This window comes from Terrapene carolina, unplaced genomic scaffold, assembly GCF_002925995.2.
Source record: "Terrapene carolina triunguis isolate 2854851 unplaced genomic scaffold, T_m_triunguis-2.0 Scaffold180, whole genome shotgun sequence".
Taxonomy (NCBI): Eukaryota; Metazoa; Chordata; order Testudines; family Emydidae; genus Terrapene; species Terrapene triunguis.
In genome coordinates this window covers 3,418,277-3,445,075 of record NW_020664531.1, presented here as the reverse complement: position 1 = coordinate 3,445,075, position 26,799 = coordinate 3,418,277, and the positions used below count along the sequence as shown (strand labels likewise).

General features: G+C 42.2%; 1 protein-coding gene across 1 annotated transcript in view; it reads right to left on the bottom strand.

The window, feature by feature from the left end:
• Positions 1-26,799, bottom strand: part of LOC113407023 (contactin-associated protein-like 2) — a 1,116,670-nt gene that overhangs the window by 507,886 nt on the left and 581,985 nt on the right. Inside the window, exon 11 of the mRNA XM_029912069.1 lies at positions 4,358-4,464. Within this exon, the coding sequence (XP_029767929.1) occupies positions 4,358-4,464 (107 nt within the window). The remainder of the gene's footprint in view (positions 1-4,357; positions 4,465-26,799) is intronic.

The following is a 26,799-nucleotide window of genomic DNA, read 5'->3' as shown; positions in this document are numbered from 1 at the left end:
AGGGCGGCGAGCCCAGTCGCGGACCCGCTCTCGGGCCGGAGCGCCGCGCCACCCCCCTCCAGGTGCCACCCCAAGCACCAGCTTGGTGGGCTGGTGCCTGGAGCCGGCCCTGGCCCCAGGGCCCCTCCCTGCCACAGCAGGAGTCATTTCTAATCTCTCAGTCACTCCTTCCTCCCAGTAAAATAGGAGTCAGTCTATGCCTTAAATATCTCAGTTGGCATTTGGTGGCTTGGCCTTTTACTAAGCCTTCCTCCTGCAGTCAAGTGTCCCATTCTGCCTTCTTCCAGGCACTTCAGATGGTGCTAAGTGATTGCTCACCTCCCACCTCAGTAGCTTCTTTTGGGAAGTCAAACAGCATAGGTTATTTCCTTCCCCACCTCTTTATAAAAGAGTTTCCCGTGGGGCAGGATATGCAAGCAACCCCTCTTCCTAATAGTGAAGAGGGAGGGGAAAATCAGGCCTTCCTAGTTCTCAGTGAGTCTTCTTGGAGACGAAACAGTTCTCATTGATGTAAAACCCCTATTGACATCAAACACTAACCCCCTTCTGAGCACAGATGAGACCGCTCTAGTTTAAAGCTCATGCAAATACTAACCACCAAACTATTCTGCCTATTCCACAGTGAGTTGAGAGTTAATTTCCAAGAAACCGATTAAAGCACTTTAATACTCAGATTGATTGATTTGTTTAAAGTTTTACTAAATCTAGCCAGGAGAATGTTGCTGCAATGATGTTTGTGGGGGAGGATTTTTTGCACATTATTAGGAAAATAAACGGCAACACTTTCCTATTGCATGGAGGCTGTAACTCTGAAAGAGATTATTTTCTTTGTTTTCTTAGTATATAGTAGTCAGCAGTCTGACTACCTGATGACAATTATCTTAAATGCTGTTACCCCTGTTTGCGTGTATCCCAATTGCCTTAAGTATGATTAGGGCACTTATATCTCCATATTCCTGCACCCTGATACACAAGAAATATCCTTATTACTGCTGGACTGTCTGGCTATGTCTATTTCAGCTCAGATTATGTTGAATTGGTAAAGTAGCTTGCTCTATTACTCATCTCTTTTTAAATACGTAATTCTGAAAGTTTTTCTTGGTCTTCATTCAAACTTCACTTTTCTTTTTATGATACTGTCTGAAGGAAATAGTTTTGTGACTTGGTTTAAAAAAAAATATTTCTCCTGTCCAAACAAACCATCCTTATGTTTATGAAACTGTGAGGCCTTTACTTTCTCTGTGCCACACTTTAAAATTTCTAACAAGCCTGCCTGTGTGCAAAGACAGTAGCCATTTTGTTCTGAGTGATGCTGCAGCCTTTACAGAAGAGGCAAATCACACTGTGATTCCTATCTAAAATAAAATTCATTTAGACCAAAAGAAGATGGCTGCTATCTGTGTAAGAGAAAACATAACCATTTCATGATGTGAACAGGTAATATCATGTCTCTCTTGTTTTAATTAGAAGACGCAAAAAGCTCAGGATTTCAATAGTCTCAATGAATTCTCTCATTACAAAAACCAAGGAAACACAGTTGTTGTGAACTAATCAATAGAGAGCCTGCTGGAGTTTAAATAGTCCCAGCATGAAAATTATAGTCTGTGAAGATTAAATTTGTTTTCCTGATGACTGAAGTTGGCAATCAACTTAATCAAGTATAAAAATTATGCCATTGCCCATACAAATAACAACATGAAGTGACACAGAAGGTCTGATTCAAATTTTGTTATCTTAAGTTTGCTTCTAGATGCTGTTAAATCCTTTATTAAAGTAATCAGAATATTTCAATTTAGGGAGAAGGGGTGGAGCAAGGGGAGGAAACAAACAAACAAACAAACAAAAAAACATCAAACCCCATTAGGCTCCTAGTGGTACTAAATGGACTCAACATTTTAAGAGTGCTTTCCCCACTCTCCCATTAACTTTTATTCACATTCCAGAATGTAGGGTAAAATACTCATTGATTGCATGCCTTAAGGAGACAAAACCAAGGAATTCAGCGGTCAGGGTTACAGTCCAGCCTCCGTTAATCCATTGTATCACGCTAATGAAAGAAAACCACTAAATGTTACAATATTGGGTTTGGAAAAATTTAAAACTTCAAGTGCTGTTCTACTCTGATAAAGTAAAAATGGCATGATTTATGCAATCAACCTGAACCTTGTGTGCATTCACTTTCACTATTCCTATACTGTCAAAAGTATTTATGTTTTTACTTCTTCTGTTGGTTGTGTAGAGCCAACACAGTTAAGAGAGAGTGAGCTGGATTATATTCCTTTTTATGGATCATTAGCAAAATTTATAACCCATCACTCCTGCATAAAACCTCTCAGGAAAACAGGGTTGCACATCTGTAACTGAGGGCAGAATTTCTCTTTAGAGAAAAAGTTTCTTTGAAAGGTGAGCTTCAATTTATGTAATGAAAGCATCAGCTTAGTAGAGGTGGTCACGGAATAGTCTCCGTGTTGTGGACCCAGGTGTATGGCATGTCCGAATTTCAGCAACCTTCTGTAATGAAACTCAAAATCAGGGGAAACTCATGTTTTATTACAAGCCGGCAATTTGCCAGGTACAATACAATTTTTTGAGGGGGGGATCTGCTGTAGATACATGGAGTCAGAGTTTAAGGCCAGAGGGGTCCACTAGATCATCTAGTTTGCCCTCCTATATCTCACAGGCCACCAACACTACCCAGCACCCACACACTGAACCGAAAGCCACAGCTTTAAAGTACGAAATGAAGAGGTGACTAACCCTCTGTATATACCATTAGCTCAGCAAGCTAAGAGGAGAAAGCAGGTTTTAAGGAATCCAGTTTGTCCAACAAATTAAAGATTTTAAAAATCTAACTTGTTACACTATTTACCACGATCAGAACTGGGAAAATGAAACTAAATGAGGTTGGAAACTATCACAAACATTTAGGAATACCATTGGTGAGTCAAAAGAAGGCCTTTATAAATCCCAAGTATGAACACAAACAGCAGCAAATGAGCAATGGAAATGCTCGTCTCTCAAAACTGCTTTTTGGATAATTTCAAATCTCTCTATAATTAAACAATAATGCATTTTTAAATACTTTTAAAATGGTGTGTGTTATAAATATGTTCAGTATGACATTGAGATTTTGCTCAAAAATAGCAGTTTAAGTGGAAATGGAAAACCTGTGAAAGGTCAGTTTTTCATGAGATTACATGAATTTTGTAAAATCCAACAAAAGGCAGAAATCACAGACTGAGATTGTCAAATTTCTCATTAAATATTTTGCATAATTCTAGAATGTGAAATTAAAGTGTAAACAAAAAATTGCAAATCTGAATTAAACTGGTAATTGGATTTTTCACCTCTTTGCAAGCATCTTGGTTGTAGCTTTGGTAGTGAATCTAAGGTAACTGTTCTCTCATAATAGTAAGAGGGTGTTATTGTAGGCATGTCAATGGAGAAAGACAGTAAATGGACAAGTCTTCTTTATCTTATCTACCGTATTTTAGAAAACTTTTCAACTTTTCAAAATGAAAAGGCCCTTTTGCTAGAAAGACAAGAACACACACACACAATGGCTTGCCCTGCACATGTAAGTCTGATGCTGTAGAAGGTACAAGGACATCTCTTTTCCTCTCTCTCCGCACTCCCAGTATATCAGTAGAGGAAGCAGTTGTAATATGGCTATAATCAATATGGCTTGTAAGCAGTGGGCACTAATAGTGCTGCCTGCAGTACTTACCACAACAGAGGTAATAGTTTGACTTTCAGAATGGCCAAAGAGTCCGTTTGCACATGCGTATGTTTCAGTATCAGGTTATATCTACACTTAAAACGTTATAGCAGCAGCACTACTGTCGCACTTCAGTGTAGACACGCACTATAGTGACAGGAGGAGTTCTCCTGTCCCTGTAGGTAATCCACCTCCCCAAGAGGCAGTAGCTAAGTAGATGAAGGAATTCTTCTGTCAACCTAGCGCTGCCTATGCTGCGGGATAGGGTGGCCTAGCTACGTCTCTCAGGGGCGTGGACGTAGCTATGCCGATGTAAGTTTTCAGTGCAGACCAGCCTTTAGTGACCAAATACTGCTACCATTTAAGAGTTCTCAGCAACACTAGGCAAGAGTTTAGGACAATGATTGAAGAATTCATGTATACATTTGACCACCCAGGATGGAATTTTAAGTAGTCAAAATGGAATGTGGGCCAGCCGCAAGTATCAGCATTCCTTCTCTCACAAAAAAGTTCTCTGGGCTCTTTAATAAGCACAAATGGCTCTGACTTGGACTTTTACATCTCAACCAAAAGACATCAGTATTGTGCATGCCTTCTATATTATATTACAGCATTGAAGCAAATCACAGTGTCACTTACAGTTGTGACAGGTGGCGCCACTGTATCCAGTTCCATCACAAGTACATTTGAAGCTGTCCCACGTTTGGGAGCATTTGCCACCATGTTCACAGTGATTGGGCACGCACCTGGCAGGACAAGAGACAAAGAGAAAAACAAAAACAAATAAACAACAAGATTTATGAATGGGCAAATTTTGAGCTGTCAAGTAATACATCATATCAATACCAGTTTGCACTACACTCATAATTAATCCTTGTTGTTTTAGGTAGATTAACAGAATTCATGACAAACTGTGCCAACCACACAAAAGATGATGTATCACAGCCTTGCTGTGGCCTCTTTTCAAACAAACAGTAGAAAAGGAAGACAATGGTGGGATATATTCACTCATCATAAATTAAGTTTTTAAAGGCCATGAATGACTAGTACCAGAATCAGAATAACATCACAAGACATGGATCTTTCTGTTGTGCAGGTGATGCCATGCCCCATGGAATCAAGACCCACAAGTCACTGAAAGTTAGAAAAGAATAGCAGTGAGATTCTATTAATCTTTGTCCTGCCCACCATGGGATAAGACGGAGGCAGCTTGCCTGCTGGCTGAGATAGAAGTTACTAACTCTGCATTATTAAAACAAACCAGGTGCTGTGAACTTCAGAATAAAAGCTTTAACAGGCTTTAATTCACTTGTGGCAAGCGTAATTCACCTTTACTCCACCTGCTCTCCCACTCCAGCTAAATTACTGTAAGAGAGCTAAGGAAATGAAAAAGAAAAGGTGGAATGGAAATGAATGAAAAATAGGGGAAATTATATCAGAACATACATTTATTATTTGAAACAGCCACAAAATGCAATTTCAAAGATTTGAATTTGACCAGTCTTTTCTATCAAAGATTCATTTAAATAGGAATTATCATAATACTTTCGCTTTTTGAAACTATTACTTGTCTCTTCTTGGAGTATGCTTTGAAATCTCATTTCAAAGAACCATTTTTCCCCTTTATTAAATTTCTTTTCAGCCAGTCTCAGGACAGACTCTGTGCTTTCTGATCAAGGGTTAAAGGAATTTTCCTTTCATGTTGAATTTGTCCAAATAATATTTATGAACTACACTTCTGCATTTTTACATTAAGGAAAGATTAATAGACCTCCTACCAACCAACAAATCGAAATATTTTCTGGAAACATAGTACAAATTAAACTATAGTTATCACCAGGATAATTTTGAAATTCACAGCATCCCTGTAATAGCTAACACTAGCCTCTTTGTTAATACCCATAGCACACCTTAATACATAATGGTCTATCTGACAAATAATTTTGGAATTATTAATTTGGGAATTTTCCTTCTCTCCCACACTATTATGTGCATGCATCTCTTCGATTTTACAGGGATGTTGCATATGTATTCAAGAGAAAAATATTTTTGACAAAAACACATTACACACTTGGCCATAGTGCAATTCACCTCCTTCTTCAAAATTGTTGTTGTTTATACACACAGAGTAAAAGCTTTTTAGGAAAATGTACTATACGATCTGCCTACCTTCTCTATTATACTACCGTGAATGAGATGTGTCACTTAAATCTGTTAGAGAATTTCAAGAGACTAATAAGAAACATGCTTAAAGAAATCATCTTTTGAATGAACAGCTAAAACATGTTTATACATTTTAATATTAGGGTACAGTATCCTGTAGGGTTCTGTGATAGTAACAGCAAATTTCCAATTATTTGGAAATTTTTCAATTTTCTATGAATCTATGCATGGCTGGTGTTTTGATGACACTTTAAAAGTAGTTCTATTGACATAAGTCTGACCCACACTTCTGTACATCTAGGCAAGGCCTTAATTCTGAATGTAATTTTCTGTGTTTTTAAACCTTGTCAGCTATATTCAGATTTTATTTTCATAACCACTTTGTGGTTTCATAAACACTGAAACCCTAAATTCATATCTTGCAATATATTTGGTAAATTACCTTCTTCTCCAAAACCATTTCATGTGTCACTTTGGATGTATTTCCTTCCTTAATTCTATTTGAAAATAGATTTGCTTTAAAACATAATTTCCCACATTAATTTGGACAGATATTTACATGAAATCTCAATAATAATGCCAATATCCAATTTTGCATTTTACTACTATATAACTTACTTTTATAGCAGTAGAAATAGCAATGCTAATCTTGTATTGGTAAGTTAACAAATATAATTCATGTAAATATGAAAATCAATATAGATATTTATTGACACCATCGACCTGAGCACACTTTTTTATTTTATTTATTTATTTATATAATTGATTAAAAGTTTTAAGTCAAATGTATCCAATAAACCACAACTCCCTATTGTTAGTTTTTTGTGTCTTGTAAGAGAGCTAGCTTAACTCAACTTCCTCTGGAATATTTTTTTAAAATCAACATTTTTACTTTACTAAATACTAATTTGACATAGTTCAGGGTGGAAACTGATTCGAACTATAGGGAATTTTAAGTGGGCAGAATGTAATAACTTCAATATCATTTGGTGAGGACACCAAGATAAATACTTACTGTGAGGCAAATCCACAGCCAGACCAGGGCTGTGCCTACTGGCTCCCTTTGAGGAGCAGTGGGAACTGTCTGGGGTTCTCTGCTCGGTGTCCTCCACTGGATCCCTGCTTTTGACCCTCACTCCTGTACCTGTTTTTTCATTAGTTGTCCTCCACATTTACTTGAGACCTGGGTCCAGTAGCTCCTCCTCTTAGGCTGCAGACAGGGGCCTTTAGATGTGAGCGGGTGAGATTCTCAATAGTGCCATGACTCGCCGCTCCAACAGAGCCTGCAGTGACTCTTCACTCAGGCACGCAGCAGCAACTCAGCTGCACTGACTCAGCCTGTAAGCAGAGCCTGCAGTGACTTCGCCCTCAGGTATGCTGCAAGGCCCAGGTCAAATGACTCCCAGGCACACATATTTCACTGACCCTGCTAAAGCTGCAAGTTAACCAGGAACCCTCCTGCTGCCTCCTGCAGTGTTACAAAATCCCTAGACTTCCAACCTGCCCTCTATCCTGTCCCTGCTCCAGGCCACTTCAGCCTTGTCTGTGCCCTCCTGCAACCTTTCTCCAGCCCTGCATCCCCTGCTGACCCCTGACTTGTATGGGGAGATTTTGGCAAACCAGTAAAGTGCCTGAAACCACTATTGCGTATTGCTAAAAGCAGCCAAGTCAGCAGGCCGTAAAGTGGCCATGCAGCAGATTTAGCTTAACCAGGGGAGGGGATTTTGTGTGCCACAGAAAGGGCAGCTTGACCCCGTGTCCTTCCTGATAAGAATTGTGTTGAAATTGCTGATACGTGCATTTTAGGGACCTCAAGGCTGCAAACTCTGGGGAAAACCCACACCTGGTTAATCAATAATCAGAAGGAAACCTCTTGCTTGACCATTGAAACTGCTTGCTTAACAAGTTTTCTTTAAGGGACATGTCATTGTATTATAAATAAGGGGGAAAAGTTTGAGGTAGTGGGACACTTCGGGACTGGACTCTCCCTCTGGATGCATCTTGTGTTCCCCACCGGCTGCCACTGTGCCACTCGAGAGCCACACTCAACTTCAGTAATTATTGAGGGTTGTGGGTGTTTTATTAACCTGTTGCGGACGTAAGTGCTTGAGACTAAGTAAAGTTTAGCATTAAGTGAAAGCACTCTTGTGTTGTCCTGTTTGTGCCAGCCATCTATCAGTCGGACAGCCGTGTCTCCCGATTTATTTCCTGACACCACTTCTCACAGAGTAAAAGTTACCAAGAGCTTTGGGTTGAAAGAACCCCGGGTAACAGACTGACTCCACCCCAGCTTTAACCTTTGGTCCGCAGCCAGACTCCAGCTACGATCTTGATTTTTGGCTGGTCTGTAAACTCTAACCTCAGTTCTGTCCAGCCTGTCCCCAGATCCCAGTTTCAGTGCTGTCCTCACCCTTGTCCTGACTCTATGGCCGGTCGAACCCCCAGGCCTGACTGCTTAGAACCCAGAGCTAGACACTTACGCTGTTGGAAAAAAGTGCTATAAAGTGTATAGAGTAAAATTTTCATAAGTATTTGATCATATGTATATCTGTGCATGGAAATCACCTTGTGTAATTTTGCACACACAATAGAGCAGGGGTAGGCAACCTATGGCACCCGAGCCTAAGGCAACACGTGAGCTGATTTTCAGTGGCACTCACACTTCCCAGGTCCTGGCCACCAGTCGGGGGAGCTCTGCATTTTAATTTAATTTTAAATGAAGCTTCTAAAACATTTTAAAAACCTTATTTACTCTACATACAACAATAGTTTAGTTATATATTATAGACTTATAGAAAGAGACCTTCTAAAAATGTTAAAATGTATTACTGGCACACAAAACCATAAATTTGAGTGAATCAATGAACCACTTCTGAAAGGTTGCTGACCCCTGCAATAGAGTATATACATGCAAGACCCAAGTATGCTCTATTTGCACTTGAATTGAATGCACAAATGGATTTTGGATGTCTCTGTTTTATCATCTGGTTGTATACAAACTTGCCAGATTTTAAAATCAGCTTTCTTCTGTTGGCCAGAGGAGCATCCTCACACAACTCCATGATTCAATTTCTTTTTGATATAGACTTATATTACCCTGGACCTTATGGTTCCTTCATATCTCCTATATCTGCTAATCTGCTAAAAACACCTCCACAACACTCCCTATGTACACCACTATCTGGGTTCCACTGTGATAAAATCTGCATCCATGTCTTCTTCTCCTCTTGTCTTGACCATCGCAACTCCATTCTCTTTGGCCTCTCATTTCCCAGCTCTCCTGAATCCAGGTCAAAGAAATGTGACCATATCCTCTCCATTTATAAATAAGATCATTGACTGTCCATTCCTTTCAGGACAAAGTTCAATATTACCTCCATACTGGAAGCATCTTGGACTTTTCTGCAAACTACCACATGGACATTTTTATCTTTTTTTTCTACTTTGCCTACACTTGTTTAGCACTGGGCCACTTCTGCTTCTTCACACACACTTGTCAATTTTGTGTAAGTAAAGTTCCTGCCATTTGTGACAGTTTCTTGTATCTGTCACTTAACTAGTTTCTCCATGTATTTTCACATACTTTTTGCCTTTCCTTATATGGTATGTTTAATTTCTCTGTATCCTATATTTTTATTTGAAATATGTGATTTTGTTATTTAAACTCAAGGTGGATGAGGTAATCTCTTTTACTGGACCAAATTCTGTTGGTGAGAGAGAACATAAGAATAGCCATACTGGGTCAGACCAACGGTCTTCCAACAGTGGCTCATGCCAAGTACTTCAGAGGGAATGAACAGAACAGGTAATCATCAAGTGATCCATCTCGTCCCCCTTTCCCAGCTTCTGGCGAACAGAGGCTAGGGACACCATCCCTGCCCATCCTGGCTAATAGCGATTGATGGACCTATCCTCCATGAATTTATCTAATTCTTTTTAAACCCTTTTATAGTTTTGGCCTTCACAACATCCTCTGGCAAAGAGTTCCACAGGTTGACTGTGCATTGTGAGACAAAATTCTTCCTTTTGTTTGTTTTAAATCTGCTGCCTATTAATTTCATTTGGCGACCCTTAGTTCTTGTGTTATAAGAAAGAGTAAACAACACTTCTTTATTTATTTTCTCCATACCAGTCATGATTCTGTAGACCTCTAACATATCCACCCTTAATTGTCTCTTTTCCAAGCTGAAAAGTCCCAGTCTTATTAATCTCCCCTCATATGGAAACTGTTCCATAGCCCTAATAATTTTTGTTGTCCTTTTCTGTACCTTTTCCAATTCCAAATATCTTTTTTGAGATGGGGGCAACCATATCTGCAATCAGTATTCAAGATGTGGGTGTATCATGGATTTATATAGAGGTAATATGATATTTTGTGTCTTATTATCTATCCCTTACCTAACGATTCCCAACATTAGCTGTTTTGACTGCCAGTGCACATTGACTGGACGTTTTAAGAGAATTATCCATCCAAGATCTCTTTCCTGAGTGGCAACAGCTAATTTAGACCCCATCATTTTATATGTATAGTTGGGATTATGTTTTCCAATGTGCATTACCTTGCATTTATCAATATTGAACATCTTCTGCCATTTTGTTGCCCAGTCACCCAGTTTTCTGAGTTCCCTTTTCACAGTCTGCTGTGGACTTAACTATCTTGAGTAGTTTTGTTTCATCTGCAAATTTTGCAACCTCACTGTTTACCCCTTTTCCCATATCATTTATGAATATCATGAACAGTCCTGTTCCCAGCACAGACCACTGGAGTGCACCACTATTTACTTCTCTCCATGATAGAAAACTGACCATTTATTCCTACCCTTTGTTTCCTATCTTTTAACCAGTTACCAATCCATGAGAGGACCTTCCCTGTTATCCCATGACAGCTTACTTTCCTTAAGAGCTTTTGGTGAGGGGCTTTGTCAAAGGCTTTCTGAAAAACTAAGTACACTCTATCGACTGGATCCCCCTTGTCCATATGCTTGTTGACCCTCTCAAAGAATTCTAGTAAATTGGTGAGGCATGATTTCCTTTTACAAAAACCATGTTGACTCTTCCCTAACCTATCATGTTCATCTATGTGTCTGATAATTCTGTTCTTTACTATAGTTTCAACCACTTTGCTCGGTACTGAAGTTAGGCTTACAAGCATGTAATTGTCAGGATGCTTCTGGAAACATTTTTAAAAATTGGTGTCACATTAGCTATCCTCCAGTCATCTGGTACAGAAGCTGATTTAAATGATAGGTTACAGACTACAGTTAGTAGTTCTGCAATTTCACATTTGAGTTCCTTCAGAACTTTTGGGTGAATACCATCTGGTCCCGGTGACTTATTACTGTTTAGTTTATCAATTTGTTCCAAAACCCCTCCTCTACTGACACCTCAATCTGAAACCATTCCTCAGATTTGTCACCTAAAAAGAATGGCTCAGGTTTGGGAATCTCCCTCACATCCTTAGCCATGAAGACTGATGAAAAGAATTCACTTAGTTTCTCCGTAACGGCCTTATTGTCTGTGAATGTTCCACAGGTTGTTTAGCAAGCTCCCTGCTTCCGATGTACTTAAACATTTTTTTTTTTGCTATTACTTTTTGAGTCTTTGTCTAGCTGTTCTTCAGATTCTTTTTTGGCCTTCCTAATTATATTTTTACACTTCACTTGTCAGATTTTATGTTCCTTTGTACTTTCCGCAATAGGATTTAACTTCTACTTCTTAAGGGATGCCTTTTTGCCTATCACTGCTTCTTTTACTTTGTTGTTTAGCCCTGGGGGGGCAATTTTTTGGTCCTTTTACAGTGTTTTTTAATTTGAGGTATACATTTAATTTGAGCCTTTATAATGGTGTCTCTAAAAAGTTTCCATGCAGCTTGCAGAGATTTCATTTTTGGCACTGTACCTTTTAATTTCTGTTTAACTAGCTTCCTCACTTTTGTGTAGTTGCACTTTCTGAACTTAAATGCTACTGTGGTGTTCCCCCCCACGAGGATGTTAAATTTAATTATATTATGGTCACTATTACCAAGCAATTCAGCTATATTCACCTCTTGGACAAGATCCACCTCTGGGATCCACTTAGGACTAAATCAAGAATTGCCTCTCCACTTGTGGGTTCCAGGATTAGTTGCTCCAAGAAGCAGTCATTTAAAGTGTTAAGGCCTGGTCTACACTAGGCGTTTATGTCGAATTTAGCACCGTTAAATCGAATTAACCCTGCACCCGTCCACACCACGAGGCTATTTAGTTCGACATAGAGCTCTCTTTAAATCGATTTCTGTAATCCTCCCCAACGAGAGGAGTAGCGCTAAATTCGAAATGGCCATATCGAATTAGGCTAGGTGTGGATGGAAATCGATGCTAATAGCTCCGGGAGCTATCCCACAGTGCACCACTCTGTTGACGCTCTGGACAGCAGTCCGAGCTCGGATGCTCTGACCAGCCACACAGGAAAAGCCCCGGGAAAATTTGAATTCCTTTTCCTGTCTGGGCAGTTTGAATCTCATTTCCTGCGTGGCGAGCTCAGCAGCAGTGGCAACGATGCAGAGCTCTCCAGCAGAGATGGCCGTGCAATCCCAGACTAGAAAGAGGGCCCCAGCATGGACTGATCGGGAAGTCTTGGATCTCATCGCTGTGTGGGGAGATGAGTCCGTGCTTGCCGAGCTGCGCTCCAAAAGACGGAATGCAAAGATCTACGAGAAGATCTCTAAAGCCATGGCAGAGAGAGGATACAGCCGGGATGCAACGCAGTGCCGCGTGAAAATCAAGGAGCTGAGACAAGGCTACCAGAAGACCAAAGAGGCAAACGGACGCTCCGGATCCCAGCCCCACACATCCCGTTTCTACGAGGCACTGCATTCCATCCTAGGTGCGGCCGCCACCACTACCCCACCAGTGACCGTGGACTCTGAGGATGGGATATTGTCCTCGGCCGGTTCCTCTTCGGACATGTTAGCAGACGGGGAAGATGAAGAAGGAGATGAGGAGGACGATGCAGTCGACAGCGCTGGCACCCCTGATTTCCCCGACAGCCAGGAGCTCTTCATCACCCTCACAGAGATCCCCTACCAACCGTCCCCATCCCTTACCCCGGACACAGAATCAGGGGAAGGATCAAGCAGTAAGTGCTGTAAACATGTAAACATTTATTTTTAACAGAACTTGCATATTTTAAATATTAACAATAGCTAAAGTGCTTTCAAACATGTAAACATTTATTTATAACAGAACAGGAACATTTAAAATATTAACAATGGGTAAAGTGCTTCAAAACGGGAATCTGAAGAAAGGGTATCATGATTAGTCTGTCTTTGGGCGCTTCAATATATAGTCCGAACTATTTTAAAAAAAATTCACAATGTCCGCTTCATGATTATACTGCCCAAGACGCTCCACTCTTTTGTCCCTCCAAGGGCACCTAACCCAAAAACTGGTCGATGTGTCCTGGGATAGAGGCGAAATCCTCCTGGGAGAACTCCTCATAGGCCTCCTGCAGGTGTCTTTCCAGCCTAACTATCAGGTTCCTGGGCAGGGAGAGCTTATTAGGCCCCCCGTGGTATGACACGTTTCCATGCCACAACGCCAGCAGGTATTCGGGGATCATGGCCTTGCAGAGCATAGCAGCAAATGGCCCCGGTTTCTGCAGGCTGTCCCGAAGCATCTTCTCCTTCTGGCTCTCCGAGACCCTCAGGAGGGTGATGTCTGGCATGACGCCCTGCTTTGAATTAGGTAGGGGACAGTTAGTATTGGGACTGCTTGCCCGTTCCTTTACAGAACTGCAACCGCCAGTTTACAGCCACGCGGTTTACAGCCGCGAGGGGCTGGGACAGGGGCAGAGTTCATGCTTGCAGGATTGCTGCCAGCAGAGACTCGCATTGCTTTCTATGTGAAAGGAGGCCAGTGCCACTCTTAAAGTTTTAAGCAGCCACAAGTCTACGGCTTACCATGTTTGCCAGCTAGACAAAGTCCGGTGTCCTGCCCCGCTCCTCAGCTCGCCACAGCAAGACCGCAGGCACTGTAGGCGAGGGCCGAAAATTCGACCTTGTCCTCAGTGCGCGTGTGATAGGTGCTCTGCATGGTCTTGTTCACAGAGAAAGACTATGTTCTCTGTTCACAGATACATTGATCTGTCTCAGGAATTCACTCCCTTTTTCCAATTCCCACAGCCACATCTGCCCAGAGGCTAGCGCACATTAGGAGGAGGAAGAAGAGGACACGGGAAGACATGTTTGCTGAACTAATGGGATGCTCCCGAGCCCAGGCAGCCCAGCAGACACAGTGGGGGGAGAACTTGTCACTAATGCACCGAGCAGTCATGGAACGGGAGGAGAGGTGGCGACAGGAGGACCAGCAGGCGACTCAAACGCTGCTTGGATTAATGAGGGAGCAAACGGACACGCTCCGCCGCCTTGTGGATGTTCTGCAGGACCGGAGGCAGGAGGAGAGAGCCCCGCTGCAGTCTCTCTCTAACCGCCCTCCCCCGCCACCAAGTCCCACACCCCCCTCACCCAAAGTCCAAAGAAGGAGGGGCGGCAAGGGCCGTTAAAACTTTCACTCCACCCCTGCAGACTGCTCTAGCACTAGAATGCTCTCATTCCCCAAAATTTGAAAAGTCCTTTCCTACCCACCTCACACAAGCCCCCGTGCAAGTTTCACCCCCCACGTTTAATGTGTGGTTCATAATAAAAGATTTGTTCCTGATCATTACTGTTTCCATCCTGTTCTTTTGGAGGAGAGTCTGTCTGAAGGAGGGGGAAGGGGCTTGGTAATTGGACAGGACAGTCACCTTTAGCAGGGTACAGAGGCGGGGTCAGGTGCAGCATTAGGACACATACACAGTGCGGTCACTGGTTACCCTGGTCAGTCTTGGAGGTGGTTTTCATGTTCTGGGGGGGGGGGTTGCTCTGTGACTTTGTGGCGGGGGAGGGCAGTTACAGATCTTATGCAGCGGTCCTTATCCTGGCTCACAGATCCACGCAGCAGGGGATCTGTAACCCTACTCCCCCTGCCAGAAAGTCACATAGCCGACACATACACGCAGTCCCCCCCCCAGGAGTGCTGGCAGGCTCCATTGAAATAACCAGTGCATCAGTGCGGAGCCTGTCATTCCGGGAGTTTAGAAGCATCATTTGCATCAGAACACTAAACCCGCCCCCCGCCACAGTCTGCGTCCCCGGTTTAAAGCATTCCCGTGAAAACAGCAATACAGAGAACGGTGTTCATTAACAAAATAGAACTGATTTTATTTTTTGGGAAGGGGAAGGGGGTCAAGGGGGTATGTAACTGGAGAGGATAGTCAAAATGAACGGGGCAGGTTCAGCTTTTCTGTACACAAACTGAAAAGTCACAGGTTGCCCTGCTCACTCAGGAACCTAGCTTTCAAAGCCTCCCGGATGCACAGCGCGTCCCGCTGGGATCTTCTAATCGCCCGGCTGTCTGGCTGGGCGTAATCAGCAGCCAGGCTATTTGCCTCAACCTCCCACCCCGCCATAAAGGTCTCCCCCTTGCTCTCACAGAGATTGTGGAGCACACAGCAAGCTGCAATAACAATGGGGATATTGGTTTCGCTGAGATCACAGCGAGTCAGGAAGCTTCTCCATCTCCCCTTGAGACGGCCAAAAGCACACTCCACCACCATTCTGCACTTGCTCAGCCGGTAGTTGAAGAGTTCTTTTTCACTGTCCAGGGCGCCAGTATAGGGCTTCATGAGCCAGGGCATTAGCGGGTAGGCTGGGTCCCCGAGGATCACTGTAGGCATCTCCACATCCCCAACAGTTATCTTGTGGTCCGGGAAGTAAATACCTTCCTGCAGCCGTCTAAACAGACCAGAGTTCCTGAAAACCCGAGCGTCATGAACCTTGCCCGGCCATCCGACGTTGATGTTGGTAAAACGTCCCCTGTGGTCCACCAGTGCTTGCAGCACCATTGAAAAGTACCCCTTTCTGTTGATGTACTGGCTGGCCTGGTGGCCCGGTCCCAGGATAGGGATGTGAGTCCCATCTATAGCCCCACCGCAGTTTGGGAATCCCATCGCAGCGAAGCCATCTATGATGGCCTGCGCGTTTCCCAGGGTCACTACCTTTGACAGCAGTACCTTCACGATTGCCTTGGCTACTTGCAGGACAACAACCCCCACGGTAGATTTGCCCACGCCAAAGTGGTTCGCGACTGACCGGTAGCTGTCCGGCGTTGCAAGCTTCCAGAGGGCTATGGCCACTCGCTTCTGGACAGTCAGGGCTGCTCGCATGCGGGTGTCCTTGCGCTTCAGGGCAGGGGACAGCAACTCACAAAGTTCCAGGAAAGTCCCCTTCCGCATGCGAAAGTTTCGCAGCCACTGGGATTCATCCCAGACCTGAAGCACTATGCGGTCCCACCAGTCCGTGCTTGTTTCCCGGGCCCAGAATCGCCGTTCAACAAAATCCACATGCCCCATTGCAAACGTGATGTCCTCGGCGCTGGGTGTCGTGGTTTCTGACAGGCGTGTGCTACTCTCGGAGTTCAGGTCCTCACTCCGCTGCCGTAGCCTCCTCGCCTGATTTCTCTCTATTTGCCTCTGTGAAAGGTGCATGATGAGCTGCGAGGCGTTGACAACGGTCACAACTGCAGCGATGGTCGCAGCGGGATCCATGCTCGCGGTGCTGTGGCGTCCGCGCTGTCACTGACCAGAAAAGTGCGCGAACTGATTTCCCGCCGGCGCTTTCAAGGAGGGAGGGAGGGCGGTAGTGACGATTGGATGACGACAGTTACCCAAAAACACCCTCGAGACATTTTTTCCCCCCAGAAGGCATTGGGGGCTCGACCCAGAATTCCAATGGGCAGCGGGTACTGCGGGAACTGTGGGATAGCTGCCCACAGTGCACTGCTTCCAATGTCGACGCTTTCCCTGGTAGTGTGGACTGACAAAGTCGAATTACTGTCCTTGGTGTGGACACACACGTTCGACTTTCTAATATCGATTGCAAATATTCGATTTAACTAAAATCGAACTACTCTCGTAGTGTAGACATACCCTAAGAAACTTTATCTCTGCATCCCGTCCTGAGGTGACATATATACAATCAATATGGGGATACTTGAAATCCCCCATTATTATTGAGTTTTCTATTTTTATAGCCTCTCTAAACTCCCTGAGCATTTCACAGTCACTATCACCATCCTGGTCAGGTGGTCGGTAGTATTATCCCTATTGCTATGTTCTTATTATTCAAGCATGGAATTACTATCCATAGAGATTCTATGGTACAATTTGTTTCATTTAAGATTATTACTTCACTTGATTCTACGCTTTCTTTCACATATAGTGCCACTCCCCCACCAGCATAACCCTGTTCTGTCCTTCCGATATATTTTGTACCCTGGTATTATTGTGTCCCATTGATTATCCTCTTTCCACCAAGTGTCTGTGATGCCTATTACATTGATATCCTCATTTAATACGAGACAAGCTTTCAAGCTTACACAGAGCTCTTCTTCAGGCCTGGGAAACTTACTCAGTGTCACAGCTAGATACAAGATGGAAAAGATTGTTTAGCACAAGTAGTTAACACATATTTCAAAGGACCATGCAAGCGTCATCAAGTCTAGTTCAAGGTCTCAGTATTATCCTCAAGGAGCTGAATAACCTGGGTCCCAGATATCTAATAGACTACCTAAGGCTCCAGGACAAGGGTGGATTGACTACTCTTCTCCTCAGGCAAAATGGAACTTTCTACGTAAGGGTAAAGTTAATCCTTGTCCAAGATAGGGCATTCTCGGGGGACTGGTCCCAGATGGTAGAAGGAATTCCCACAGGGAGAAAAGGATCATCACAAATTTCACCCACTTCTGCTTCAAGTACCAGGTTCACTTCTTTGGTCTTGCCTTCTCTAACATAAACAGTGTGGTGTGTGCATATTTTAAAAAAATAAAATAATTAGCCCCCAATAACACAAACCAACAAACACCTCTACCAAAACCAAAACATTTCACTGAACATCCCACATGTAGAATTGTGATAGGATGAGACAAAGAACAAATCACATATGACAGATGTTAGTCTCGTTGCTTATTGCACTGCTGAAAAGCACTCAGATACTACCATATAGAATAGAGCGGAACATTAAGGGATAGTAGGATATGAAAAATGCTATACAAAATAACGCTGTGTTGAGTTATTCTTAACATGGAATTCAATCTTTTCTTTCTCATCTTCAAAGCCTTAACTAATCTTGCGCCTGCTTATGTCTCAGCAGTGATTTCCTCTTACTCTTCCTTGAGCTCCTTCTAATCCTTTCCTTACTGGTTCCCTCATCCCTTTCTCTATTTCATATCTATTAAGCTGCCCATTATGGTTTCAGTGGATTTCCAGATCTTTTTCCCCAGTTGTCCTCTCGTGCCTCCTTCAAATGTCTTTAAATCCATTACTTCCATTAACCCTTCTGGCATGGATCTCCACACCTTTCCTTATCTCAACTGTCTTACATTTTGCCTTGTTTGTCTTTGTATAAAGAACTATCTTATTATATGCATTATAAACATACTGATGATATTTTATGTTTATCACCACAGAGAAATTTTTCGTTGAATGTTAAAGTTACAAGTAGTCAAAAGTCATTACATGAAAAGATTAGGGTTACATTCACAATCTTAATTCTGACCCTTATGAATTTGCATTATGATACAGTAACAAAATGGATAAGAATGTTCCCACTGTCCTTTTGTAGCATACGTGCAAAAGGGCTGAGGGAGTGCTTCTGCACATATTTCACTACAGATTACATAGCTAGATTACCCATGCATGTATGTGCAGTAAATTCTCCTTAGAATTAATGTTACTTGCTTAGGAAATAGTAACATAAATTATGGAAGAAATACTGCAGGAGTTTGGAAAAAATACCATAGGACTTTGTTACTTTGAACAGAAGTTTTATATGATAATATAACCTAATTTTGTCTTTTTCTGTCTGTGTCTTTAGTATTCTTAGCATCGTGTGATTGTATCTTCTTTCATCTTCATTCATTTAACAAAGCCTAAATAAGTTATTACAGGATTGGACTGAATGTTACCTTATTGGATGAAGGAGGGAGATCCAAGGTGGAACTGACCTGTGGTATGTGTATGGTCCTTTGAGAACAGAGGAACCTGGATTTTATGTGATAGTACAATGAAAGGGGCCTAAAAGCACAGGGGGCTGCTTCTTTGGTGTGAAGAGGGACTGGAGTTTCCACGGGGACTGTTTAACTTCTATGTTAAGACTGGCAAAAGCCTATGGAATTAATAAGCAGTGTGGTTAGTTGGTGTGTCTCAGGAGTTAGAGTCGCAGCTGGCACTGGGTTAATTTCCCTGTTAGTGAACAGTCTACCCTGAAGTGAAACCCATGGTCTTGTGATAGTAAGGGGCATGATAAGGCCCATTCAAACAAAATGCACCTTAATGCAGCCAAATGCAAAGTTATACATCTAGGAACAAAGAATGCAGGCCATACCTACAGGGGACAGTATCCTGGAAAGAAATCCTGGAAGGATTTAGGGATCAAAACAAGCAACTCAATATGAGCTCCTAGAGTGATACAGTGGCAAAAAGAGCTCATGCAATCTTTGGATGCATAAGCATGTGTGCTGTGAGGACAGAGGTGAATTTACCTCTGTATATGGCATTGGTGAGATTGATACTAGAATACTGTGTACCGTTCTGGTGTCCACATTTTAAAAAGGATGTTTTAAAAATTGTCTTGGGTGCAAAAATGAGCCATAAACTTGATTCAAGGGTTGGAGCAAATGCCTTAAAGTGAAAGACTTAAAGCACTCTATCTGTTTAGCTTATCAAAAAGAAGATTGAGACCTGACTTGATCACAGTGTGTAAGTACTTTCACAGGGAGAAAATACTAGATACTCAAAAGCTCTTGAATCTAGCTGAGAAAGGTATAACAAGAACCAATGGCTGGAAGCTGAATCCAGACACATTTAAACTGAAAATAAGACACTTTTTTTTTCAGTGAGGGTCATCAACCATAGGAACAAACTATCGAGGGAAATGCTGGATTCTCCATCTCTTGATGTCTTCCAATCAAGACTGGATTCCTTTCTGGAAGATATACTTTAGCCAAACACAAGATATTGGGCATAATATAGGGTGAAACTTAAGGGCCTGTAATATACAGGAAGTCAGACTAGGTTATCTAATGGTCCTTTCTGTCTTAAACACTACAAAACTGTGAACTCCAGAATATTATCAGTGGTAGATCCCCCACTTCTCAACTCATTCTTTCTTCTTATGCCCTTACCTGATACCGCTTCCTCCACCATGTTTGCAAAGCACCATTCATCTGTGGACTCGAGTTTCCAATAAATCTAAAAGGGTGATCTGGGGTACGAAAGTGCTTAAAGCAACATTTTGGGCCCAATTCTCCAATGCATTGTACCTTGCATAATAGTTTACACCCGTGCAAAGCAAGTGCAAATGGGTGTAAAATTCTACCATTTTGTGGTAACATTTCACATCCTTGTTGCACAGGTGTAACTGACTGTAGAAGAAGCCAGGCAGTGGTAGATTAGCCCCTTTAAGTCTATGATACAATATATATGAGAGCAAATTTAAAAGGATAATAAAAGATAATGCTTTTAACTTCTAAATCACCTTTCATCTGAGGATTTGAAAACACCTTGCAAACATGAATTAGGACTACCTTTATAAGGTAAGCACTATTAGATCCATTTTACTGATTGGTATGCTGATGGTCACAGAGTTTCATAGCTTGCTCCAAGTAAAACAGTTCACTAGTGGCAGACCCAGGAAAATAGCCCACAATAGTCCCTTGTTCTAGATAGCACCCCTGTCTGTAGTGAACAGCTCTTCAGAAAGCATGGAGAATATGTATAAGCAGTAATAGAAACAAGTAGTACTGAACCACAGACTGATCAGATGATTCTAAGGAGCCCCATCATAGCTGACAATCGACTACAATTATCTGCTCCTGTCAGACAAATTAGAGGAAAAACAGCTGATCTGACAATCTAGACAAACTCTCAGTTCTTACAATTTAACAAGTGTTTAATGTGACTTTGAACTTCTCAACAATAAGACTGTCATCCCGTATTCAAGACAACACATCAAAAGGCAGATGGGGCAGATTGTAAAATTAATTCAGGTTCACAATAATCCCCAGACTAGTTCGATTTGCTGCTGACTTCTAACCTGATCTTGCACAGATGCATATAATTAAATGATGGTGGCATTAACGGATCCTTAGGGAATCAAAGAGAACACAGTTTCTTATTTATTACCAGTGTGTGGACTTCCCATTTCTTTGGAGCATGTTATCAAGCTTGTTTTATCGTACAGGTTAAAAACCACAAACTGCCTAGCAGTTTTAACCAGTGTGATTTACAGAGAGAAATCAGAATTAAAATATTCAGTGACATTTCGTTAAGCAAAGTTCCTTTAGGGCACATTCATAGAAAAGGCTGCCAAACTGTTATGAGTGTTATCTCCAGAACAATAAGGGGCTGTTACAGACTGTTTGCAAGAGAAGGATTAATGAAAAACTAATGCAATTAAAAAGAAAAAAGGCAAAGAAAAAAAAAGCAGTAGTTAACTCATTTGGACTAAGTTGTCCTTTTGGCTTTGTTCAAATTCAGGAAACCCAGTAATTTTTTGCTTGTATGCAATAATACATGCTAGTCTATCTATGTAACTTTCAAGGCATTTAAAAAATTATCTGTTTAACAATAAAAGATACTGTGTATACATAACCCTATAAAGGTAGACTATATAATAACAAATAAATAAAAGCAGTTAATTAAGCCTGAGTAAAGACAAAGGCTTTGCACCATGACCTTTTGGTGAACAAGCTCCGGGCTAGAGCTTCAGCTGGTGTAAATCACTGTAGATCCGCTAAAGTCAATGGAGAGTCACTGATTTATACCAGGAGAGGGTCTGGCCCCAGGCTTTATCAGAACAAAAGGGAAAATGAATGTGAATGAAGGGCCTTACCAAAAATCATCTGGTACCAGCCACTACGTATTTAAAGATAGAGACTATTAATTTGAGTGACCCAGCTGATGTCTACTGCAATGGCGGTAAATACTGGTCTGTCAGACAGATGTTCTCCTAAAATAGTCAAGACCCAAGCCACACACATTTTTGTACATCAGTGTTGATATCTAAACTGCACCCAGAAATGAACAAATAGGAAGCCAGTGAAATGGTTGGAGCGCTTGAGTAACTTGAAAGTCAGTGGGACTTAGGCTTCTAAGTCACTTTTGAAAAATGATATTTAGGTTCCTAAGTCACGTAGGTCTTGCAACACTGAGCAGAACAATGCCTAAATACATTTACAAACCTGGCCCCAATTACATAAGTATAACACCATGAAGTAGGTGGACTGCTGCTTTCTGCAGGTCCAATAAGTCTTCAAGGGCAGCCCCATCTACAGCATGTTGTGGGGGATCACAAAAATTATAGGTAACTGTAGCAGATGCAGATGCAGGTGAAAACATGTGTTTTTGTCCATCAATGACAAATTCTTTAAGAGCAGCCAGGTGTCTAAAACCCTTTTAAAAAGTGGAAAGGACCAAACTCAACTACACTTCCAAGGTCAGGATTCCAGCTGATACCAAAGTTGCACCTACACAGTATTTTCAATAATCTTCCCCTAAAAGTAAAATTGAAAGACAGAGCAGTAACTGGTGAGATGTCAGATTGCCAAAACAAGGCATAGGTTCTGAAGCAGGGCCTAAATCTGAAGTTTCTACCTATCTCAAGAGATAAGCCATTGGAAACTACAAAACTGAGAACTTTAGGTTCAATATTTCTATTTTGATTTACACAATTTATGTATTTCTAAGACATCTCTCATCTGGACTTGAACTTAAGCAATCTGAAATTCAGTGAAACTGTAAGAAAATTGGTGTAATTAGTTAATGACACGTTTTAACATAATGGCCTATTGTACTTTGACCAGATGCCTATCCATAATTTAGGTACAGTTTTTTTTTTTTTATACAGATGTATCTTTATATATTTTTCTCTTTTCCTGTTTATGTTGCCATGGTATCTGTTCATTGCTCATTTACACTGCTGTACGGTATTGGACAATACCCTGTAATATTACGTGGCACGGTAACAGGGTCTATTGGTATCCCTTGTAGCTGTTCCATACTCTTCCCAGGGAATGTTCCCAGGTGAAGCCACACAAATGTCTAAGCACCTTGAGGTTATGTCTACACCACAATCACACATCCGTGGCTGGCCCATGCCATCTCAGGCTCCTGGGGCTTGGACTAAGGCACTCTTTAATTGCAGTGTAGACTTTTGGGTAGACGCCCAACTCGCAGGTCTAATTGCAGTGTAGACATACCCTCAAAGATTAATTGTCAGCCAGGATTCAGAAGTAACTCAGGGAGTCACTATCAGCTAGGAGCTGTGTAGGTGCATTTGAGCCTATTGAGGCTCAAAATCTTAAGAAAGGCTTGTGTTACTCTCAGAATGGATAGCGACAAACAGGTTGTGCTGACTAATAGCTAGGTTAGAGAATTTCCAGGGAAATTTTAGAGCTACTCTGTTTGGTTTCCTCTTTTTGTTTTTGTATACTTGAGTTTGCTATTTATACAATTGAATAGAAAGAGATGCAGTTAGAGCCTGTTGCCAAGTTGGTGCCAATTTAGGGTAAGCCAGAACCTCTGCAATAAAACCCTTCCTGGAATGGGTCATGAATATGTTCAGATCTTTAGAGCCCTGCATGGATACAAAATTTGTATCTGCATCCAATCTGCAAAATGGTCCACAGATATCTGCAGATTTGCAGGGTTCTAGATACAAAAATTGTATCTGCAGCCAATCCGTGATCTGCAAAAATTGCACTGATGGAAAACTAACTTCACATTCACTTGTAATGAACGTTGTGGTCATGTAATCACCTCTCTTTCTGACAGTTTGAAAAGGAGCTCACTTAACTTGAGAACAAGCCATAAAATCATTAATTGATGTCTCGCTAATTATTTAGTACATCTACATTTCACAACTTGAGTTAAATATGGCTCCTGTGATTTTATGACAACTTCATCTCACAGCCCATGTTGTGCATTTGGGGAAATTTCTCTTCTTCTTGAATTATGCTTTGGAAGATGACAATTATTATCAGGTCATTCATACTCCAATGAACAGACCACAGAATACAATACAGAATACACTACAGAATACAGTAACTAATGCATTTGCCTATAATGAAGATGAGCGATCATGCATATACTCAATAGGCAAATGCAGAATTTTATTTCTAAAGTAGTTTGCTATTAGATTTATCTAGTGGGGAATAAGGAGGCTGATGATTAGGCATCTTAAAATATCCTTCCCCCCCCCCCCCCATAATTTAAGAAATTACCCATTAAAAAAGTGTCCAACATAAAACAATAACTTTAAGCCACACTGAAACATGCAATCCCAAATATGTTTAAAACAAATCATGCATTGCTTAAGAAAACACATCAGCATGTTAATAATGACAAAGTATTATGGCTTCTTTGCTAGTTTATATATCAACAGTAATCATGCTGATGGTCACATAAATGTAATATCTCATCTACTATTATTGATTAAAGTATGTCCTTGACTCAGAATCCTAATTTATTAGTCTGCTAGGGATCTGACTTCATAAAATGTAGAAGTATTCCATAATCAGTGGTTTTTGAACTGTACATATGTACTGCTGTCATGTCAAGATATTTAAAAAAGGGAACTTAGGGTACATACGTGATTTAAACACTACTAAAGGATGCTGAACTATAGTGAAGAATATGATTAAATGGATGACTGGCTAGTCAAGGTCACCTAGGATTCATCTAAGTTTGAGACCAAAAGGAGGAAAAGAAATTAAAATTTAATGTTATTTCTGAGGCTATTCCTTTATTGCAACTTTGATAGAAAATATGTAAACAGCCTGAATAGTTCTCTTCAGCTATACAAATGATTAGAAAATGATGTTGAACAGACTGACATACAAGCTCTTATTGTTAGTGGCTCTTTTCTTGCCCATAAGTAACTTGTGATTCTGACCTATTCACTGGAATCTACACAACTCATTTTGTTTTATTTTACTTTTGTCAGGAGCATGACCTAATTCATTACATGGTAGATCTGAAGTTGAAGTTTCCAGTGGAGATTCACCAAACCAACCAATGATATAATGGTAGAGTTAGGGTCAAGTTCTGAGGTCCTTACTCAAGGCCATGCTGCACCATGAATTTTTAGTCAGAACTCTGTATTAATTTTCAGTGGAGAGTTCTGTTTAAATATTGATGGCACAATGTGGCTCTCACGTTTTACTTAGTAATTATTGTAGCAAACTCCTAATACCTAAGTATCTCAGCATTTTATCCCTTTCAGGCCAAAACATGGTCTCCTTGAAGTCAGTAGGAGTTTTCTTATACCAAAAGATAAACATTAACAAATAATAATGCTAATTATCTCCAGTAATCTCACCCACTAGCCAGCAGGTTGGAAAAAACAACAAACCCCCAGAACATATAATTTCACCCCTTATGGCAGCGACATGATTTAAACTCCCACTGCTGCAGAACAAGGTTGTTATCAAAATAAGAATCTTATTATGTGCCCACTGCAATCTTTATGCAAGTGGATCTTTGTCTGACTAGCTGGAAGAAAAGAGGCATTGCCCCTTTAAGAGCTCCCTTGCAACACAGGGGAGAAGGGAAGCTTAAAGGGATGGATTGGAAGGGCAAGATACAGTTGGGGCCAACTCAAGATCACTGCATTGCCCTTCCTGCTGACTGAAAGAGTAGGAGGGGTATTTATACCCCATGCAGCCACGGAGAGGCCTGCTTTACCAGGATTGGGATGGGAACACCCAACCACCCTCCCATGTACTTGGAATAGAACTGGGTTCCCTTTTGACACACTGGGGGCATTACCTAGGGTGACCATATGTCCTGTTTTAAGCCCTGTCCTGGCCCTCCTGACTTTGGTTTTAAAAGGAGGGATTCATCCTGTTCAGGGGCGGCTCTAGGCACCAGCAAAGCAAGCACATGCTTGGGGCAGCCCATTTGCAGGGGCGGCAGGGATGCAGCATGGGAGCTGAGAACCAACAGGGGGCCCTGGGAGCTGTAGTTCCTTGGTTAGCTCCCTGCCTATAGAGCCAGCCCTGGAGCAGGGAAAGAACTACATTTCCCAGCATTCCCTTGGCCACCACCAACAGGAAAGAGGGGGAGGGAGTGAGGAAGCTGAGACCTCATGCTGCAGCCTGCTGTGAATGGAGAGCTGCACTGTGAGTAGGGATTCCATGTTTTAACATTCAAAAAATAGGACACTCCACGGGGAGGGAGGGTAGCCCCACCCTGCCCCCATCCACTCCCTCCCACTGCCCCCCACAGAAACCTCAACCCATCCAACCCCCCTGCTCCCTGTCCCCTGATCACCCCCTCCAGGGACCCCTGCCCCAACTGCCCCCCAGGACCCCACCCCCTATCTAAGTCCCACTGGTCCTTGTCCCCTGATTGCCCCCTCCCGGGACCCCACCCCCTATCTAAGCCTCCCTTCTCCTTGTCCCCAACTGCCCCCTCCTGAGATGCCCCCAACTTCCCCCCTAGGACCCCACCCCCTACCTGTCCCCTGACAAACCCCTGGGACTCCCATGTCTATCCAACTGCTGCCTGTCCCCTGACTGCCCCCCCGAACCCCTGACCCATCTAACCCCCCCCTTCTCCCTGTCCCTTGACTGCCCCCCCGGAACCTCCTTCCCCTTCTCCAACCCCCCAGCCCCCTTACCGTGCCACTCAGACCAGCGTGTCTGGCTTCGCGCAGCACCAGACACGCTGCTGCATACATGCTGCCGTGCTCCCCTGCGGAGCCACAGTCCCCCTCCCAGCACCTGCCTTCCAGATTTGAACACCTCAAAATTCAGGAGTGCTCAAGCTCAGTTTGGGCGGCT